This window comes from Hippocampus guttulatus, chromosome 5 (assembly GCF_054856545.1).
Source record: "Hippocampus guttulatus isolate MCC_2025c chromosome 5, RoL_Hgut_1.0, whole genome shotgun sequence".
NCBI classification, from domain to species: Eukaryota; Metazoa; Chordata; class Actinopteri; order Syngnathiformes; family Syngnathidae; genus Hippocampus; species Hippocampus guttulatus.
In genome coordinates, this window is record NC_141265.1 from 11,418,457 (window position 1) to 11,439,512 (window position 21,056).

The window sequence follows — 21,056 nt, forward strand, 5'->3', positions numbered from 1 at the left end:
TCAGTAGTTTTAATTTGGCAGAGGTCAGCTACCCAGCCTGCCTTTCAATTGGGAATTACAGATGCTGGAAAGATAAAGCATACGTAAAGTGTACCGACTCCCACAACGGTGAACAAGTTGAGAGACAACAGGGGGAAGGAGCAGCACGAGTTAATTATGACGTAGGTAAACAAACACCCATCCCCCAAAAAACTTTGTCTTTTTTTTTTCAATCATCGAGCGATAAGTTGATATAGTAATTCTGGTGACAGGTCTTTCCTCAGGTGCTAGTCATGTACACTCGAGAACATGAGATTTTGGGTGCAGTTACAACAATTGTTTTCTTGGAAAGCCCTTATCTATGGCAGCGAATCTGAACAGAGGTAGAAAAAGGAAGCACAAACATCATGGCTCATGAGCGTGACCGGATTCATGCCATTATCCTCCCCCCCAGCACCAACAAGATAAGTCTGGATAAACCTTAAAACCTTTGCGACAGGTTCAAGTGCTTTTATATTTATTTACAATAATTTTGTTCTGTACCAGGCATTGAGAGGCTTTAATAACTGTTTTACTTTATTGAGTGGTTTTAGGCCACCCAAAAGGTGCAGTCGGTGGTACAATCGGCTCAAACAGACAATTCCTTCCCCCAACTAGTTTGTTAAATCGAGGCTCCACTGTATTCTATTGTCAGGTTAAGCAGACAGTTTGACAAGTATGACAAAAAGAGTTGTTTTTCTTGAATTGCAAATCCCCCCTTTCAGAATGGTCAGTGTTGCTGTTGTTGATCAGAAGAGGGAGTGGCTTTTCATTTTTCAAAAAAAGAAAGTTCAATTCATTTTCAAGGCGATCCGCCGCAGAGAAAAACCTTCCGCTGTTTCCGCAAAGTATCGTATGGCGATGACACGCTTTGTTCCCCCTCGATAAGAGTCGGCACGTATAGCAATTTGGATACGACACGGTATCACAAGCCATGTTCAAAGGCAAAGACAACATCATGCTTGGCTCCTAGCCAAGTATCAGCAACCCTTTGTTGGCTCGCCCGTTGGAGACGCTTCATTCTGTTTTAGTTTTACTCCAGCAACGGCTTTCCGCTGGGTCAGCTCGATTCCCTCCAATTTTGTCATCTTTAATTTATTTGTTACCTTGTCTGCGTTGCCTCAAAAGACCCCCTCCCCCACCTCCAAACATAACACACATGCACAGACGTGCACACGCGCACACTACACGATTGCAGGTGGTTCGCCTGGGTCAGTAACCAGGGGGGAAGTGGGGAAGAGTTCATTCGAGTCGAGCAAATAAGGACAAATTGAGCCACTGTTGTTTTTGTGGTGGAGTTTTTATCGTTTTACACACAACAATCTTTCAGGTTGCCTGTTATTCGTATGCTCACGAGTCCTTCTGAGCATTCTTTCCACGTTTGATTATCGCATTTGGTTTGATTAAAAATTAAAGTACCGGTAGTTTGCATTCAGTGCTTGTATTATGACGAAGAGAGCGTTGAAGGTGTGGGGTGGCAACGATTCAAGTGCAAACCACGTAGTACCGTGCTAGATGACTTTCGGTCTTGACAACTCAAACCCTCCGAGACGCAAATGTCCTCCAGCAAAAAACAATCACCAATTGGATTTTTGTTTGTTTGTTTGTTTGTTTTTTACCAGCCACAAACCTGAATGTGCACAGACTTTAAAAAAGGAGGTCGCGCGGCCAAGATGTAATGACCACAAACTGTTGGTAAGAATTAATCTGATAATGCAGTAAATACATTGCAACTTGATGAAATAGCATTTGATTAAACTAAAACATGCAGCCATTTAAGACCCCACAATTTCGCATATTTTTTTAAAAAAGCTTACTTTCGGTTATTTGCCCTAAAAACATTCGTGGTGGCTGTTCAACAGTGCTTTGTGTAACTTAAGCCCTTTTCACGTGGACGTATGGACTGTATGCCAGGAAAGGTCTTCATGTACGAACTCTAATGTATCGATGTCTATGCATGAATAACGACTGCAGTTTTAAAAGGAAACATTTCAATATTAGTCTCCATGGTAGCTAATCTATGACGTTTATTGGCTTCACAATTAAATGCAGAACCAACATGAAGCATTTGACCAGCGACTGGTGAGCGTAGATGAAGGAACCGTTGTCTCCAAGTTTCAAAATGTTACAAAGTACTCTGGTCTTTTTTCCCGGTTTCTTAAAAACGATCATCCATGAAAGATCTTTTTTCGCTCCTTGGTTGACTGCTCGCAATATGCCGCTTCGATTCTTTTGCCTTCAGTCGGTGACGTCTACGTTAAGATAAATCGACAGAGAAGGTCGTGGGCAGCAGGTCACGGCTCCCTGCACACACCCTCTGTTACTACCTCAGAATCCAGGAAATTTGCAGGTTGATGTCAACCACTCATTCCATGTTGGTACCTTTTCCTACTGAAGGGGGGAAAAGTGAAGTCTACGTTCATACAGTCATTGCAGCTTCACGCATTTGGATAACCTGGTAAATGCCCAACATCATGTGTCCAAACCTGGAAAAAAAGGGTTTGCATATTTCCTGTGTATGCAGCGATTACTAGCATAACAACCGAATGCTAAAATCCTAACCCCAAAACATGATGCTTTGATCAAGAACTTGCTATAATTTTGCTTTCTTTATGGCTGGTGTCTTCAGGCAAAAATTAAATACTTTGCACGTGTCTCTTTTTTTTATAGGTGTATGATACAGTATGTGTTTAAAACACAAAGCGGAAACTGTGATACTGTCATCTTTGGCAGCTCTTGAAGACATCTTGTATACTTTGTAAAACAAAAGGCACCGTCGACATCAAATTCCTACGGGTGCTTTGTCCCAATTCCCTTCTATAGGGTTCCGTTATTTACCCTCGCTGGAAGGAAGTGCTTTAGCGTGCTTTGTCAAATGGAGAAGTTTTTGGCGCTTTATGCATATATCAGATTTCAGTGGATGTGTGGCCATGACAAGGGGAGCAACTGTTGCTTTCAACACAAATTGAGTAGGTATCAAGATGAACTTCAGCCACCTTTCATAAAGAACATGGTGGGGGAGGGGGGTGTAGCCATCATGGTAAAAGTTTTGTTTTTTTTAACTCCTACAGCCTGTCACATTCTGTTACTTAGCCCAACCATAAATTCCTCACAGTCATTAAATGAGGGTAAAAAAAACACACTCATCAACACAGAAATGCTCTTTGACCCGACAGGGGCAGGTGACGTCAGCGTAAAGCCTGTGCCATAAAGCGGCACTTTGTCATGGTAACCAAGGTGCAGCGCTTTATATGCGCTGCAACAAGTTGACGGCGGCACTCCACCTCATCTGACTCATTCACACAGAGTGGGACGTCATAGCGGGGTGGCAGACTCGCCCTCTAGCTGATCCAGCAGATTAGCCAGACATTGCCCGCCTAACCCTTCGGCACGCCACCTTTCCTTTATTTGGCTTAATCCGGCCTTCACAGCCGTAACCTTGCACAATGGAAATGAACAGAATGCCTTGAAATGAGCCACAAAGCTGTGGTAACGAAGGATTGCATCATGAGGAATTGATCACAAAGCTGTTGTTCGTTGCACCAATTGTGATAACTACCACTTGGCATGCTAGAAATGGACAGAGACTTCAGCAAATTGAAATAAGACATTAAGTCAATAAAGCTTTGGTAATGTGCTGTTGTATTAACGAAGCGCTGAACGAGCGCAGAATTTACATGCAAGGTAATACTACAATGGTTTCACCATGCCAATTATGAGCTACAGTAACTCACTTAAGTAGTCAATAATATTGACTTTGTTACTTTACACATTTGTATGCGATCTTTATGAGAGGTGGACAAAATACTGGATTAATCAATTGTTGATTAATCAGGCTTTGGGACTAAAAGGAGGGCACTATTTGACAGAGTAGCAGAGCTTCCAGGCTCGAAGAGTTTTGCCGCAATAAAATGAGGTAAACTACAGGCACATTTGCAACAACCCCCGCCATGGCAAAACTCTCATTCGCATCAATACAACACGCTGGAAAAGAGTAGTTGAGAGCATTCAGAGAAAGACAATGTGCTTACCTTGGGCTCCATGGAGATGAAACTGTGGCGACCGCGACTGGACAAAGTGGACCTCTTAATGGTCCGACTGTGGAAGAAGTGGTAGTGGTCTTTCAAATCCCCAATCTGTAATACCAGAAGATATCGCTTAAAACAAAATAAAAAAAGACTGTCCTAGAGAATTTCTGAGAGCCCGGGGTAACAAATCAAATCTTTGAATACAAACATGGACACGCGCGGGCGTGCATGATGACACGCGCATACAAATACACACAGGCACAAATACACGCAAACAAACAACATTGTGGACACTGAGTTCGTGTTTATGAACAGTACTTCAGTCAGTGTCTTGGTAAATAACTTTTTTAAAGTCGCATTTGAATGACAGGTTCTATGAAATAAGGCTGAACGATGTATCGTTTTTGAAACGAAATCACAATTCCATGCAACACAATCCTGCAAAACACAAAGCTGCGTTTTGTTGAGCCAATTATTTCACACTTGCAAATTGTGACAACTAATGACCTCAGAGCTAGTTAAAAAATGTTTGATTTATTTAATCCTATCCCTACTGCATTATTCATTAACAGTAATAATGATGATAAAGACTCACAGGATGTGAGTCTTTAACGTTAAAAACAACAGATTTTTTGTTTTAACCCCCCCCCCACACACACACACACCATGAATCATTATGTTTACCTATCTACCTGTGTTAATATACCCCCTTATTTTCATCTCGATGCTTATTTACAAAACTCAGTTGGAGCCTTTTCCTAAACAGACTCAGACCTTGAACAATGTTTGAGCTCATCATTAATAATAATAATAATATATACACAGTGATAGCGAGTAGGAGGAAATGAAGTGGATGCCAGCTGTTCAGAAGGTGATTAGTTTTAATAATTGATAAAGACCACACAATCCCTCACATGATCAGAGTGTCATGGCTGCCAAGGCTCCGGTGGTGTGTCACTGATCCATGGCCAGCCCCACATGGTCCATGAGATCATCTTTCAGCTCATTCAACACACAATTCTTTGAATCAAATAAGAGCTGCAACTATCTTTGGAATTTCAATTGTTTGGCAAAAAAAAAGAAGAAAAAAAGAATGTATTAAACGTAAGATTCTAAGAAAAGAGATTTGAGGGTTGAGAAGGTGGTAATGTCTCATGCAAATGAGTTACTGCTCACCCCCGCCCACCACTTCTGCAGGGCCATCGTGGAATACGACGGTAGAGCGAGGGGATTGCGACAAGGCAAAGGAGTGGCTACTACTAGGCCAGATTGTGCTGAAGCGCTGAAGGGAAAAAGCAAGGCCCCATACAAAGACAGAAAAAAAACAATGCCTTGTGTTTTGACTGCTGCACGTTATGTAGTTCAAGAGGTGTCTCAAATCGTTCCATTTTGAAATATATTGAGCTACGTATCGAACCGTCTTTTATTGGAGAGATAGATATCTGAAGGAAATGGCACATTTAGTGCTGACAAGTTCATTCAAATGTATGTAAAATGTCAGCAAAAGATAATTGCATCACACCCACTTGAACTGAGCCGTACCATATTGACTTGAATCGTAATCCCACTGAGTCAAACCGAATTGAATCATGTCACTTTCAAATCGAACCTTCATGGAATCGGAATCGCAACCAATGTATGGAAAATCACATTGAATCATGTTTTGTGGAGAGATGCACACCCCGAGGGAGAAGAGAAAAATCCCGAAGCCGTGCCTGTGGACGGGGCCGGCCCGTGAATAGTGAAAAAGAAAAAAAGAAAATATAAATTGCAAAAATTCTTCAAAAAACACCAAGAATAAATACAAATAAAGCAAACAAATAGATAAATGTGGGGTGAAACTTCCCTCAAAAGTATGAACATACAGTATATATATTAAATTATGGAGAAAATATTGAAACAACCCCCCCAAAAAAAGAATAAAAAATCTGCAAATATGCAAATCTGCCGGTGGCAAACGGTGAGTATGTGGAAGTCGAAATTTGATAAAATATTTACGGTAGAAAAGTATAGGGAGGGACTTTTTTTCTTAAAGTTCTCATGAATATAAAAATTGGAATGAAGTATTGTACTGTATTGACTTTGTATCATTCAAAACTTTTGAGGCCAATCTTTTCCTTTTCAGCACAAATTAATCTGTGCTCTGAATATCGCTTTATCGTTATCAGCCTCCTTGACTACGAATAATCAGTATCACCCCGGGAAAAAAAAAAATCATGAGTTACAAGAAAAATCCCAAATACAGCCTCATCTTCGTATCTTAATATCTCTGTGGTAAGCGCACGCTCGAAAACCGAAAATTAATCAGTTCCCATTACGTCAACCATGACGAGGAGCTTAGAAGCTATCAAAGTATACTGCATATTAATGACAGAAATTTATAAAATCATCATACTGTTTGTGTTTCTTCACAGTATTTGGGACCGAAGTGTGATGAATTTTGTGAGTTTTCAGATAGACATAAAGATAGGCCGAAAATCACATTATATCTTAGGTTTTTTTTTAAATCAATTTAGTTTTGCTAAGGGATAATATTTGCATGTTTTTGTATTCATTAGATTTATTTCATTACATAAAAGAAAAGCGGGCAAATATGTACATACTGCTAAGCCCTCCGTCTATGTTTGAAGCCGTTAACATTAACAAAAAAAATTCACTTACATATGATCTACACCAACGATTTACACTTCTTACCACCTAAAGGCGCCATGTAGTCCAGGCACTTCCTACAGTGTTCCCGCTACAGCAGCAGCGCTATGGAGAGAAATTTGTTTCTTTTTATGGAGTCAAACAAAAAAATTGGATTCCAAATTTAAAATATCTATAAAAGTATTTCCAAACAAAAAAATTGCAAACAAAAATTATGGATTCGAAATTAAAAAAATAAAAGATTTGCAAACAAAAATATTATTTCCAAACTTTTGAAAAAGTTGCACTTTTGTGTTCTACATTTAAAAAAATGTCCTCATGAAACTATACATTTTGTTCGCATATTCTGAAGGTTTATTTGCAAATTTTGAAATTTTGGTTGCAAGTTCTGGAGTTTTCTTTGCAACTGCTGACTTTTGGTTGTGAAACAACTTTCAATGGTCAATTTGGAATGCTGCTGTGGCAGCTTCTGGCCTCACGAGAAAAATACGAAGTTGCTGACAGCGAACTATGGTCAACATTAGTTAATTGCTATGGTTATTGTTAACTTTTCTGTCTTAGTTATTCGTATCTTAAAAGCAACCCTTAATCTGTCATTTATCCAGTGCTTTGTTCTGACCAGTTACATAATAACACATTATTAAATGCCTCACTGAGAGAGCTGTTGTAATGATTAGATTTTACTCGCTTCAAATCATGTACAGTACATTGGCTCCCAGTAATATCATGATGGGGAAATAAATATGTATGAAATAAGCCCGGTTCGACTTACTTTGCAGTATTAAATAACATGCACGACAGGAAAAAGTTGTTCATGACGATTGTATCAGTCGTTCAATTGTCATACAATTATGAATCCTAAAATGAAAAATGGGTTATTTTCATGTAATGTTTTGAAATGACCACAAATCAAAAATGTGCTTGTCTTTCAATATCCCATTTGTTAATATGGATGAAACATAGGAAACGTTCGGGGGGTAGAAAATATCATCATGGCTGAATGCTAATTTAATGTACATGAACAGGTCGCGGCAGTTTTATCGCAGGAAAAAGTGTCCAAAAATCTGAGGGAATTTTATAGGAGTGCCAGTACATTTTATCCAATACAATCCAGAATATAACCCCAAATCAACTCTGCATGATTGGCATGCTGCAAGCAACTCCACCAGAGCCAGACATGGTAGAGGTATGCACAAAGTCAACAGTCGGATTTACACGGAGACCTTTTTTGTCATTCTGTTTGAAATCACTTCGACTGAAGATCGCTGGTCACTACGAAAAAGTTAGGAATAAACATCCCGGTGTTGACTGTAGCCCGCTGTCGATGGCTTCATATATGTCCAATGAAGGTGGAAGTTGTCACATCATTCCAAACTGACCACTGAAAAGGCTCCTAACATTGTTCACTGAAGTTGATTCCCAAAGCAAAAGTCAGGAGTGGCAAACAAAACTTCTACTATTCAAAGAAAATGTCTACTTCTTGAGAACATTTTTTTGTAAACAAAACCATACCTTTTTTTTAAAGTTTGGAAATAATAGCCTTGTTGGCAACCCTTTCTTTTAAGTCCATTATTTTTATTTGTAAATCATTTACTTGTTTGCAATTTTTTTAAATCCATTTTTTTGGTTGATTCATTTCATAAAAAGAAAAAAAATTGCTCCATAGGTTTAAAAAAAAAAAAAAAAAAAGTTTGCTGCAAATGAATGCCGCATCATATGTGTGTGTATGAGGAGCACACTAATTTCAGAGCAACACATGAGCACTGTCACCTTTCACTCAAAAGAGTGCTTCAGGCTAGATGTCAACACAAACCCAAAACATCTTATCCTCAACGACTGGTTCAAGAGCCTGTGTATTACCTGCAGGGCGAGTTTTCAGTAATTTGTTCACCACTGTTCATTTAACCAGCAGAGTAATTGGTTGCACTTTTTTTTTTCTATCTTACAAATGTCGTATTTGCGTTATCTTGATCTTGAAAAATAAGTAACAGGTAAACCTACAGTTAATTCAACCTAAAGAGGTGTTGCTTGCACTTCATTCAAATAAATTAGGAATGCATTTGCCAGATCATTTTCTTTACTTGTTTGATGCAAACAATACTTTTGTTTTACCCGCTTTCATTGAAGAAATAACAAGAATCTAGGAAACTTCCCTGAACAGCTCAGTAGCTAGGTATTTATTTCACAGTCAAGCTGATGGTATTTTCAGCTAAAAAGTTACTGAATCAATTTCAATCCACTGAATCGTTTGGAATGATATCATCCTTGAATTGAATTGGCAACCATGAATTGTGAGACAAATCGGATCGTTGTTCAAACAAATCGAATCGTTCCACTCCTAGTGTCCTGCGTCACAATGGCATTAAAATCTGTATTTAATTCGTGTGATATGTTCAAATGGGGCTTTGATGCTAAAGCCTGTATCTCACTGAGCAACAGGTTTAATGACAGTTGCGGCTTGACTTTGGAACATGAGATTTGTATTTTATAAAAATGATTAAGGTCAAATTTCTACTTAATGCACACTTCATGAACTTGGTATCCCCAAAGTAAAAACATTCTAACAGTAGGTCTTATTCAAATTCTCTAATCATCGCTGAAAAATGAAGCCATTTTGAGCTGTTTATCTCTCAAAGTGCTTTTGAACTGAGCCACAGAGGCAAAGCCTGACTCTTTGTTTTCTTGGAACCATGTCGCAACTATCACCGCTGGGAAGTCAATCACGTGTCGGCATGCTGATACTGGATTATGCGTCACTTTGATCACAATCCCGTAATTGCAAAAAAATAAATAAATAAAATAAAAAGATCTCTCTTTTGTCTTACCTCCCACTGGGTGTATTTAAATGAGTCTTTCCGAGCTGGAGCAACAAGTCGGGGATTTGCCTGAACTAGTGCGCTGACGCTTTAAGCCCAGAGTCTGCCTTTACATGCAACTGTGCGTCCATTCAAAATGAACAACCAGTCACAGCTATACTGTCGACATTGTGTGCATATGACCTTTCCTACACCGCAAGGTTATGTTATAAACTATTCTAGTTGGTTACTTACACCAAGGCAATGGTGTTCAAGTGAATGCTTACTCATTTGTTCCATATGTTAATGTATGTCCACCAAAAGTGCTTTCGGTTTCCAACTCTTGTTTGTTACTTCCACCATGGAGGGTTACTTTTAACAATGTTTTTTTGCATGATACCCCCACCAAAAAAGGTTGTTTTTGCAGAATTGGTGAATAAAAATAACTGAATTGATTCTTCAAATTTAGGACACCTGAAAAGGTTTGATGACAATGTGAAATAGGATTGTTTGGCTTCGCTGGGAGGTCTGTACTCTAATACTGTCATTCCCAGCCCCTGTGGGGGCAATTGTCCAGTTTCACTGAATTAATTTGGAAATTAATTATTTATGACAAATAATATATCTTTGCTCACCTACTTATGCCAGAAACGTATTGTAACCTGCACAATAATCTCAAAGTTGCTAAACTAGATGGCAGATGGTATGGATTAGCCTCTTTACCTACATGTTGCCATTCATACAACAGAATGATCGTCGTGTGCCAAACTAAACAGACCCAGATTTCACACTATGTAAGAAAATTTAGGAGTAAATACAAATGAGACCTTTACTTCAGTGTACAGTTGGTGGTACGTGGGCTTAAATGCACCCCCCAATCTACAAGTTTTTTTGGATTGTTTTCGGCTACAAGGTGTTGCTTAGTTGACTGTTTTTGCTTTGTGTTGTGAGCCCAAATTTTACATATGAGTCAATTTCAGCTGCTCTGCTGCTCCAGCGAAATGGAAAAAAAGCAAATGGAGCAATTAAGGTCCTGCTATGCCCTTGTATGTGGGCAAGGAAATCCACCGTCGCCGATGCACTTTAAACCACTGATTAAATGGTCAAACACACAAGTACAAAATGAGAAGATTCACAAGGAGCAACTAAAGGCTACAACCCACGCCCAGACGCTTAAACTGAATACAGTACTACAGTACGGTAACTACAGTAATTACACTTTATAAAACCAGATATTTTCTTTTCTGTTTTATTATGTTTGTACTGCATTCCATACAGTAATGTTGTGAAATGAGTGTGATACTGGGTGAGCTCTCTCTGATGCTACACTAATGTAGCGTCTGAGACTGAACGCAACAACCTGTGGCTTTCTATTAGGTCATTCTCGTGCCTCGCTCTCCAGGCATGACAGACTGATTTACGGTCAATCCAGCTGCTAAACCAGGGATGGGCAACTTAAATGATGGAGGGAGCTGCAATTTGCACTTCCTCACTAGATGTATGACAAAATGGCCATTTTAAATGAAGACAAAATATGTGCCTGTCTTCTTTTTTCCTTAACCCAATGTACAGAACAATATCTTCATACATTTTAATGCTCAAATGCATATAAAAGATCTACTCTTCCACAACTAATGTTTTGAAGGAAACCAAAAAAAAAACCCCAACTATATTGTGTTTTTTATCCCCGGTGCAAAGGGCTCACTTGCATTAAACTGCACAACAGTAAACCAACTTGAAGTGCAAAAACACATTTGCACAAAAATCAACTCAGAAATGTTGGTGCTACTCAATGTTACTGCATATTGCATTTTACCTGCATATCATTTCAAGTCTCCACATGAATAGGGCTCATGACTCGTCTGTATAACACAATGTAGTATTGGGCAGTCATCCCTGATTAATCGCCTCTGCATAGCAAGTCCAACGTTTCTCCAAGCCATCATGCCCGTTTGTAACACTATTAAGCAGATATGACCCAATCACATTTTTTTTGTACCCGAGTCCGAGTGATCTCAGTTTTTCCGAGTCTCAATCCAATACCTTGGCAATGTATGAAAAAGAAAAAAAAAGATCACATCCAAAAACTATCCCAACATGGCAACTTTTATATGTCTAGTGGAGCAGTGGTTCACACCAAGAAAAACATTGAAATCTTTTTGTGTGAGTGGAAGGGGCGGCACGTCAGTTTTAGAGGTTGTGTATTATATGTCTTAAAAAAATGACTCTAAAAATGACAGAATAATAATTGCCACCCAGTATTGAACACTTAAGGTTGCTCAGCTATAGTAAACATGTTTATTTTCAAAAATTAAGCGAGAGCCACTCCATGTTTGGGCAAGGGCCCAGTCGCCCATCCCTGTGTTACACAAATGTAAGAGTTGGCTTTGGCCTGGACTGATTGGTCACGCCAAGAGAGTGAGGCACAAGGATGACGTAATGTGACATTGCTTCTGCATTATTGCGATCGAGGAAGGTACTAACATTGAAGTGACAGTTGGATATGAACAAAAAGTGGTTGAGGCGGTTTTCGGACACTCAAGACAACAAATACCCATGATCTCTGGACATTTTTGTTTGGCAGTGCGCCGTGAGAGTTTTTAAACGTAAAATACAATATGTGCCTTGGCTCAGCAAAAATTGTGAAACTGCTTTAATTTCGAGTGCTATTCTAGACCCAAGTGAAAAATTCAAAGAGAACGTTCAACGGTCCTTGATCTTTAATGATAAAAACAGTAACAAAGTAATGAAGAAGAGGCATGACAAACCATCAAATCTAATGGTGAAAAACACCTGGCATCGTTTACTTTTCCATGGACTGACCCCCCCCCCCCACACACACACACCCATTCCCCAAGACCCCCACCTATCTCCAAGCACTTCAAAAATAACACTTTGAAGGTGCATTGTGCCCGTGACCTTGTCAGCTTATTTAGACTCCATTTGAGCCACTGTCTTAGTCTGGGAAGGGGGCTCCTCGCTTAAGTGGATTACCCAGAATTCCCCAACAAGGTGCTCACTCTATGGATGCCAACTCCTTTCATCCATTCATCCATCTTGCCACCATCGCGCCATTCTTTAGTTGCCAGATCGGTGTGTGCTGCCCCCTTCCAGTCCTGTGATGGAGTTCATGTTGTCTTTCTGTCACCATTTCCCATCCAGACCCCACAAGCACCATCGCGTCACTTGCATCTTGCTTCCCGACACAACTTCAAGGTCTGTTCTTTGAGACCTCAATACAGTAAGCATCACGGGTTAACTCTAGTGACCTCCAAGTGTTAAACTTTACACCCCCTAGTCCACGCAATTCCCGCCACTGTTACAGCTCTTTTATACTGCTGTTTTACTACCTCCAAAGGCAGAATATATGGGAGATGACTTTGCCCCACTTCCTCATTCCATTTCAATGTTGTTTGTTACAGAACAGCGCCACAAAAAAAATGGATGCAACATTCCAGATTGCTACGATTGACTCTCAATTTATTTTTATTCTTTTTAGAGAGAACAAGTTTCGGCCTATTTGTGGACAAAAGAAGTTTTTCTGAAAAAAAAGACTACCGGTACTTTAAAATGAAATTCTCGAAAATGATTTTTTGAGCTTCCAAAATATGAGTTTAGTCAAGAAAAATCCAAATGATATTCTTAAAAAAATTATTTTAGATTGAAAAAAATTGACTTCATAGGATTCAAACTTTTTCTGAAAACCTTTTTACTTGAAAATGTAGTTTTTTTCCCCCCAAAAAGACTCAAAAACTACAATTCTATTCTCAAAAGGTGATTCTAAAAAAATTGCATTGTAATTATGAAAAAACGTCACTCAAAAATTAAGTAGTAGCAACAACATTGTAGAATTCTGGTAAACACCAATGTTGGCATTTTTGATGTGTCTCTTGTGTTGCATCCATCCATCCAGTTTTAATTATATTAGGGCTGCAGCTATCAAATATTTTGGTAATCAGATATACGACTGATAATTATTTTGAATAATTTGGTATTTGGATAAAAATAAACACTTTTGTTGTTTGATTAGTTACAGAACAATTATGAAATACCAAGTCAAAAACACACCTTTCCACTGAGTAATGAACAACAAACTGGTTTTCATTTTTAGATAATCAACATTTAATACAGAAATCAAATGTGTGCATAGCCACACACTATTTTCTTTCCTCTTGAGAAACATTTGCAAGATTTTGGACACATTTCTCCCCGTAGATGTTGTTCTATGAGACAAAGTGCCACAGCAGCGATTTTGCCGGCAAAAGCAACTTAAGCCTGGTTTGTTCAAAATGAACAGTTGGAACGATAACTGTCAGGCTGGCAGCATCAAAGTGTGCAGTCATTTACATGCACTGTCTTTGAAAAGTCATCCACTGGCTTTTACTACCCTATATGGGGCACTTGAGAACTGATAACTCCGAGCAACGGCTGCAGTTAAAACAGGCACTCTACAATATCATGACAGTTTAAGTTGTTTGCTTTCAGCACCCTCAGTTAGTGATTGAACATAATTTCAGGACGGCGTTTTGCTGATGTTGGGAGCTACCACTTATGATGGTAATATAAGCTGTCAGCTTGACTACTTCTTCCTGACAGTGTATGCTTTCATAAGTGGGTACTCGAGACAGAAAAAAATTGCTTCCAGCATTATTTTTTAACCAAGGTACCCAAATTACTTATTTCAGCCCTTGTAGATAGTGTCAGGTGAATGTGATGTCATTTTCCCCAAAATTTGTTCCGACAGTTATCGTAAATCATGACAAAAAATATTTCTTAAAAAGATTCGTACTAAATCGTAACGAAAAAATACTTTGATTCTCATAAGATGATTGTTGAAAATATATAATTATTGTTGAAAAAATACAATTTATCAAATAAATACTTGATCTAATAAGTTGGTTTTAAAAAACAAAAAAAATATTTAAACCACAGATTTTTTTTAAACATAAAAAATAAAATAAAATTAATTAATTAATTAATTATATTCTCATGGGATAATATTTTCCTCAAAAATGTTTTTTTTTCCGAGAAAAAAATGTTTCCTACATTATAAATTTATCTTGACTAAAATAAGGGTTGAAAAACTGATTTTATTCTCTTATGAGTCTCTTATAACTTTTTTTCCCCTGAATAAATATAACAATTCTCATCGGATAATTTTGTTTCAGAATTTTTTGTCATTCCTCTGCAACCTGTCGAATTGTTCTACATTTTCGTGGCGGCCAGCAGGGTCCTTAATGCTGCCATTTTATACTGCGGGCAAAAAGAACATTCCCCAGTTGAACATAAACAAAAGAAAGCATGGCTGACAACCTCGATTGATACGTCTAAGGTCGTGATCCATTCGCGCTACTCAAAGTGGAGGATTCCATGTGGGTGGGAGTCTAAAAGAGTTATACCCCTGAGACCTCCCTCCACACACACACACACACACACACACACACACACGCACACACACGCACACGCACACGTACATGCACGCATAACTCCCACACCAGGAAGAGAAGTAAAATGCTCATCTATGAGGTGTTGATGTCCAATGAACACACCATATTGACATGGAAATGAGGGCGAATGGATTGGGGGTGGTGTTACACTCCACAGGGGAATTCCTATGATGAGCTGGAATAGGACATGAACGAAGGTATGGCTGAGTGAGTGGTGATGCTGGGGAGGTGGTGGGCTCTACATGTTTAGTTCTCATCAGAGAGAGGGGGATAAACAAGGCCATTAAGGCTCTTCTCTCGGGGAGTGTAGTGGGTGGGCGGGCTGGCTGGGCAAGGCGGAGATAGTAGAAGAGCGGAGGCAATGAGTGAGGGTTCAATAGCTGTTGACTAGGCTACCCCACAACAACCTGTCAGAATGCCCCCCCCCCTTAATGTCGGCAAGTGCGGGCTTGAACTATATTTTGGTGTGAGGAGTATGTGTGAGGTCCACGCTGGAGGGGTGTATATCTTTTCCCCCACCCCCCACGAAAGGCTCTTTAACTGTGTCCAAACACGCCCCCACCCTCCCACCAACCCGCAACCCAACAACACCTCCACTGTCAATGAAAAGCTCTTGTTTATGGATGTATGCCTCATTGTGGTCTTTACTGACAATAGTCAACATGGTGGAGGGAATGGACTACAGGACTCTTTGCAAATTAAACTTGAAAACATGTGAATGTGTCCATCTTTTTGGAAATAATGACCCTTTTAGGAATGAGAGCAAATCGTGCATTTTAGGCCAGCTCAAGCAAGATGAAGAAAGTCACAAAGACTTTCTAGCCCCCATTTTGAAGCCACTTGTCCAATTTAAGAAACCAAACGTGGCCATGCTGCAACTAGCTCACAAAGCTCATAAGTAAGGGGGTCAGAAAAATACAACAAATTTGTCATTAGTTATCAGTCGGTTGCGAGTTGTTGAAAAGACAAGGAAAAATGAAATGCACTGCATGGATATCACTGCCCAGTCTTAACTAATTTGCTGTCTAAGGAAGATAGAGATGTCAGCCGTCGAAAAATTGAAATGTCCAGTCAACACCCTGCGACGGCAAGACCTGTCCTTCCAGCAATACTCCAAAATTATAATTAGATTTTGATGTTTTAAAAAAATATTTTCTTGAAAAATGACTACCTGTTCCCTTGAAAATTCAGGCTTTAATTAGTAAATAAATAAATACATATAAACAAAATCATTACATGGCTAGCAAAAAAAGATGAGAACAAAAAAGGATCCTTTTATCATGGACAACTTTTTTTTTTTTTTACCAACCAGCCTATTTACCTTGCTGAATGACTATTCTTGTGAGATTCAGACTTTAAAAAAAATAACATATATATATATATTTTTTTTTTTTCACGTTAGAACAATGAGCAATCAAATGAAAGCAAAGCCCATGAGGGCAAAAATTGCTGTTCAATGTAAACTTAACCTCTGTGTGTGACAATTCACAAGACTGAGATCATCCGGCGTGCTTCAAGGTCTTCGGATTATTAATGCATTGGCGGCAGACATATTGGGTGTCAAGCCCCGCTAACAGCATCAGCATTCTGAAGAGAGCATCACATTTAAATGCAGATATGCTGTTGTTTCATGTGTTCTTGTTAAAACTTATGATAGAAAAAGTACACAACAAATTGGAATGCTCTCTGCGTGTTGTTTGAAGCTTTATAATTTACCATAACATTGGCGCTAATTTTGGTTAGCATGTCTATCTTTTACTGAATGATAGCATTTAGCTAGCGGACAATCATTGGTTAATTTGTGAAAGTTGTTTTAAACAACTTGTGAGTGACAAATTAATAACTTGAGATAAGAACTTTTGCCTCTTATTTAAAGAAGTGGTTGAAAAGAGTGCTACCCTGAGATACTATAATCTTGAATGTAGTAGATAAATGACAACACATTCAGTTCACTATTTTGCAGAGACTTGGATACTGTGCATAACTGACAAGTTCGATATAAATCACGCTGAGCAGTATCTTCAGGTCAATAATCCAGCCTTCCTGTTGAAATTTCCAAGGATCCAAATCGCCAATCAAATCAAATTTCTCATACACTCGCCTGCCAGCCTTAAGTCTCTGTGCACTTCTCCATAACTACAAATTGTCAAGTCCACTTAAAACTTCTTGTTGTGTAAACTAACCAAAATACTCATACATACCAGCGTGCCGGCATTTGCAAATAAAAGGCAAATATGACTCCCAGTATGGTTCTGCGCATGGGCTTGTGGGTTATATTACTATTTTTAGCACAAAGGTCAGACCGCGCTATAGTCTGAATGGTCGAAGCAAACATTTAAGTACATTCTTTGCGCGGCTCTCATGACTCCATACAGTGATCCTGGTGTAAAGCAGCACTGATAACAGTGTTTTCACTGAAACCCAAACAAAAGATGTCAAAAGCAGTGGCAACACACAGATGGCTGTTCACAGCCGCCAGAGGCCACTCAAGTTGCTTCAAGACGTTCGTGGATCAACTGCCTTATATTGTTGTTCTTCATCTGGAAAACTAATTGTGGGTGACTCAAGAGCGCCTACGCAGGTCGCATCTAGGTAGTGCAACTATTTAGCCTCCAATCACCAACTCTAAGTAGTCTTCTTCAATCTGTGTATCGCACACGTGCGGGATAATATATTTGTTTTAGGAAAAGAATGGTTTTGTTTTTCATAGATGTGCTTCATGAAGATCTGGCCAATAAGCGTCAAACCGGTTGGCGAAATGGGCCAAGCACATGAGAATTCTCCCGACCCGGCGAGGCTGAGGCACCTGTTGTGCGGTCCGGCTCCGTCCCACCGCGGCTTTCCTCAGGGCGGACTTTTAGTCGCTTCCAACAACATTTTGACTGGTTTTGGTTTGACGGCTTCGCCTCCGAGACACTTTGACAACTTGGTACGAGCGAAGGAAAAGGAGAGGAATGTCGCCTACCTGCCCCATGTTCCTGTAGCCGTACTTCTCCGCTATCCGCTCGGCCACCGCGGCCCCACCGGCTATCCTGACCGCCCAATGGTTGGTGTAAATCCGAGCGTGGCACGGCGGCGGCGGCGTGAAGAAGCCGAGGCTGAGCGCCAGGACGCACAGCAGGCGGACCATCTTCCCCCCGCTAACTTTTCTTTTCTCCTCCTCCTCCGCCTCCTCTTCTTTTTCTTCCCCCTATAAAAACAGCTAACTTCGGTGGAGCACGGATCTCACATGGACGGCCGAAGCGGGACAACGAGAGAGAAGGACCGAGAAAGGGACGGAGGGTAGCGGTGATAGTGGGAAGTTCCCCTTTGCCCTCAAAGCTCTAATAATGTCCACATGGGAGAGTTGGAAGTTCGCTCCTGTGGTCGCGGTAGTAGACGGAGGCTTCTCCGAAGCGATTGGCTTCCAGGGCGCTCCACTGAGATAAGTGTCCACACGGCGGCTCTTCACTAACGACTAACTAGCTGGAGCAGCCTGGTCCGCGGAACACCAGACTGGAGAGGAGAGTCCAAGCCAAGGGAGGGAGGAGGGCGAGGGGAGGGGGTGAGGGTTCCCTACTGCCGCGCCGCCGGGTCTTAAAGAGAGTTAATTAAACACAGCCACTTTTTAATCGAGATGGGCCTGGGGGGCTGTCTGACAGCCGCTGTCATGCAGGGGGCAAGGTGGTCATCCTGGAAACTTGGAAGCCCTTTATCATGAAAAAAATACTAATAATTATAACAAACATCCAGAGGTGGCAAAAATAGTCTCACTTGTACTTCAGAAGAAGCACATACATACTCCAGTAAAACACGAAGTACAGATTCAACTCCTCTAAGTAAAAATACAGACTAATACACTCTAAATCATGGTGTCAAACTCAAGGCCTGGGGGCCAAATCTGGCCCACCAAATCATTTTATGTGGCCTGCGAGAGCAAATCAATGATGTCAACTTTCATAATGCTTGCAAAAATCTCTACCAGAATTTTAAATTCTCATTTGTAATAAATAAGAGTGATACTGTCAGCATTTTTTTGTTACGAAACCCCTCATTACAGTAACTTAAACAATAGGTGAATAAACTGTTATTCTTGACTTCTTTATATGGTTTCAGTCAAAACGGCCCATCACACACACCTGTTTCCAATTAAACTGTTCACCTGTGGAATATTTCACAAAGATGTTTTTTCTTTACATTCCTCAACTTTCCCAGACTTTTGTTGCCCCTGCCCCAGCTTTGGAACGTGTCGCAGGCACTAAATTCAAATGGGACAATACTGGCAAAAAAATTATAATAAAAATCATTCATCGGTTCAAGCATTAAAGAACTTTCCTTTGTGGTGTTTGAATGCACTGACCTCAATGAACATAGGTTGACAAGGATTTGCAATTTATGATTTGTACTTTGAGTACGATAGAAGTTTTGATAGCTTTCAACAAGGCCCAAAAGATAAACAAGTGAAAACAGCTATATGGATCCTTGCCAAGTCACTTGTTGCCAAGCGGAGTTCATAGGGCACATGCATAACAGCCCCATAAGCTAAAAAGAAATAGGCTTATGCCAGACATAATGGTAATGGCCTTTCGTTGGATTAGGCTCTGTTGGAGGAGAGTGGCCTTCTTTCCTCCGCGTGTTCGTTGATTTCGGATGATGAGGATCTTGGTTATCCAAATACAGGCTGGAGTCGAACAGTACCTTCGAAGGTTTTATTTGCAGAATATTCCGGGCACCCATGGTTTCCAGACAATGGCTGCGGATCCCGAGTGCGCCCACATCACAGACACACAACATATTTATATCATCAGAAGGGCGGTACGGAGATTGTGGTGCGACCTCGAGACTTCAGTGGCTCCCTAAACCGATTCTTAGCTTGTATCAACTCCACAGTCTCCAGCAGAAGACACACTTCAGCTCCAACACACTACATGACCTGTTGAAGGCATAGTGGTCGACTGATTTGCACATCCGCCTTATACTGCAGAGATCCGGGGTTCTACTCCGGACTCTGGTCTCCCCGCCTACTTCCCGAAGTCAACTGGGATATGCTACAGCATGCTCGTGACCCTCGTGAGGATAACCAGCTTGGATAATGGATGGATGGATCATGGTAATGGTACAGTGCCCCTGGAGGAAGAAGCCAGGAGTGTCACTGCTCCGTACAGGTCTTCCATATAGGCCTAAAGTAGGCTACTGTGTTACAACTTTCGGTGTGCCGGGTGCCCCTTCCTTCCATGGCACCTTCGGGGCTTCATACCTTCCTGATGACTGACAAAACTCACATTTTTTTCATTCAGGCTTGGGACCAGCAATGGATCGTGAATTGAAACCCTCCCTCCTTTTTCCCCAGTTTGCACAAAAGCCTGCAGCATGTACCACTACACCAGTGGATAATATAGTCATGTATTGGAAAGACAGGAAACACAGAGCTATCTGCTGGATGTGGTTGGGCACTGCAGATGCGAATTTTGCAATGCAAGAGGCTTTTCTTGGACTGTAGTCAGTTAGTTAGCCCATCCGGTATTTATTTAGTAAGTCAGTCAGTCTGTCAGTTAGTAATTTATCAGCCATCTTGGCCATGAGTTAGTTAATCAGAGAGGCAGTCAGTTACTTACTTAACAGTTAAATAGGGAAGCACTGTGGTTGACTGGTTAGCACGTGGACCTCACAGTGCAGAGGTCATGGGTTCATATTTGGCTCCGGCCTCCCCGTGTGGAGTTTGCATGTTCTCCCTGTGCCTGCGTGGATTTTCTCCGGGTACTCCGGTTTCCTCCCACATTCCAAGGACATGCATGGTAGGTAGCGAGAATAGGCTCCAGCTCACCCGCAACCCTCATGAGGATAAAGCGGTTCAGATAATGGATGGATGGAATTTTCTCAAAGCAATCACTGCTTCACTATGACCATTTGGATATTCAGAGTGGCGCACTGACTGGGGACACAATGCGTCCAGTGCGTCAGGCAATCCAGATGCAAACACTTGAAGCACCATCTGCTATTTGGATTATAACATAGGCTGCGTACGGAAACTAATGGGAGAGGTCGGCGCTCTGCCTCTCCGAACACACACACGATCAAAGTGATGTGAGAGCATCAGAGTGAATTTCCGAAAGCATTCATAGGTGTAGGGCTGTAACTAA

The 21,056-nt window shown here is 40.6% G+C and overlaps 1 protein-coding gene across 2 annotated transcripts in view; it reads right to left on the reverse strand.

Annotated features, from left to right (window-relative positions):
• Nucleotides 1-18,423, reverse strand: part of pcsk5b (proprotein convertase subtilisin/kexin type 5b) — an 82,244-nt gene extending 63,821 nt beyond the window's left edge. For both annotated transcript variants that reach the window (XM_086110927.1, XM_086110926.1), the window contains exons 1-2: nt 17,903-18,423; nt 4,050-4,154 (exon numbers count right to left, since the gene is read on the reverse strand). In XM_086110927.1, the coding sequence (XP_085967053.1) occupies nt 4,050-4,154; nt 17,903-18,067 (270 nt within the window). In that variant the 5' untranslated portion in view covers nt 18,068-18,423. The remainder of the gene's footprint in view (nt 1-4,049; nt 4,155-17,902) is intronic.
• Between the last annotated feature and the right edge of the window lie 2,633 nt (nt 18,424-21,056).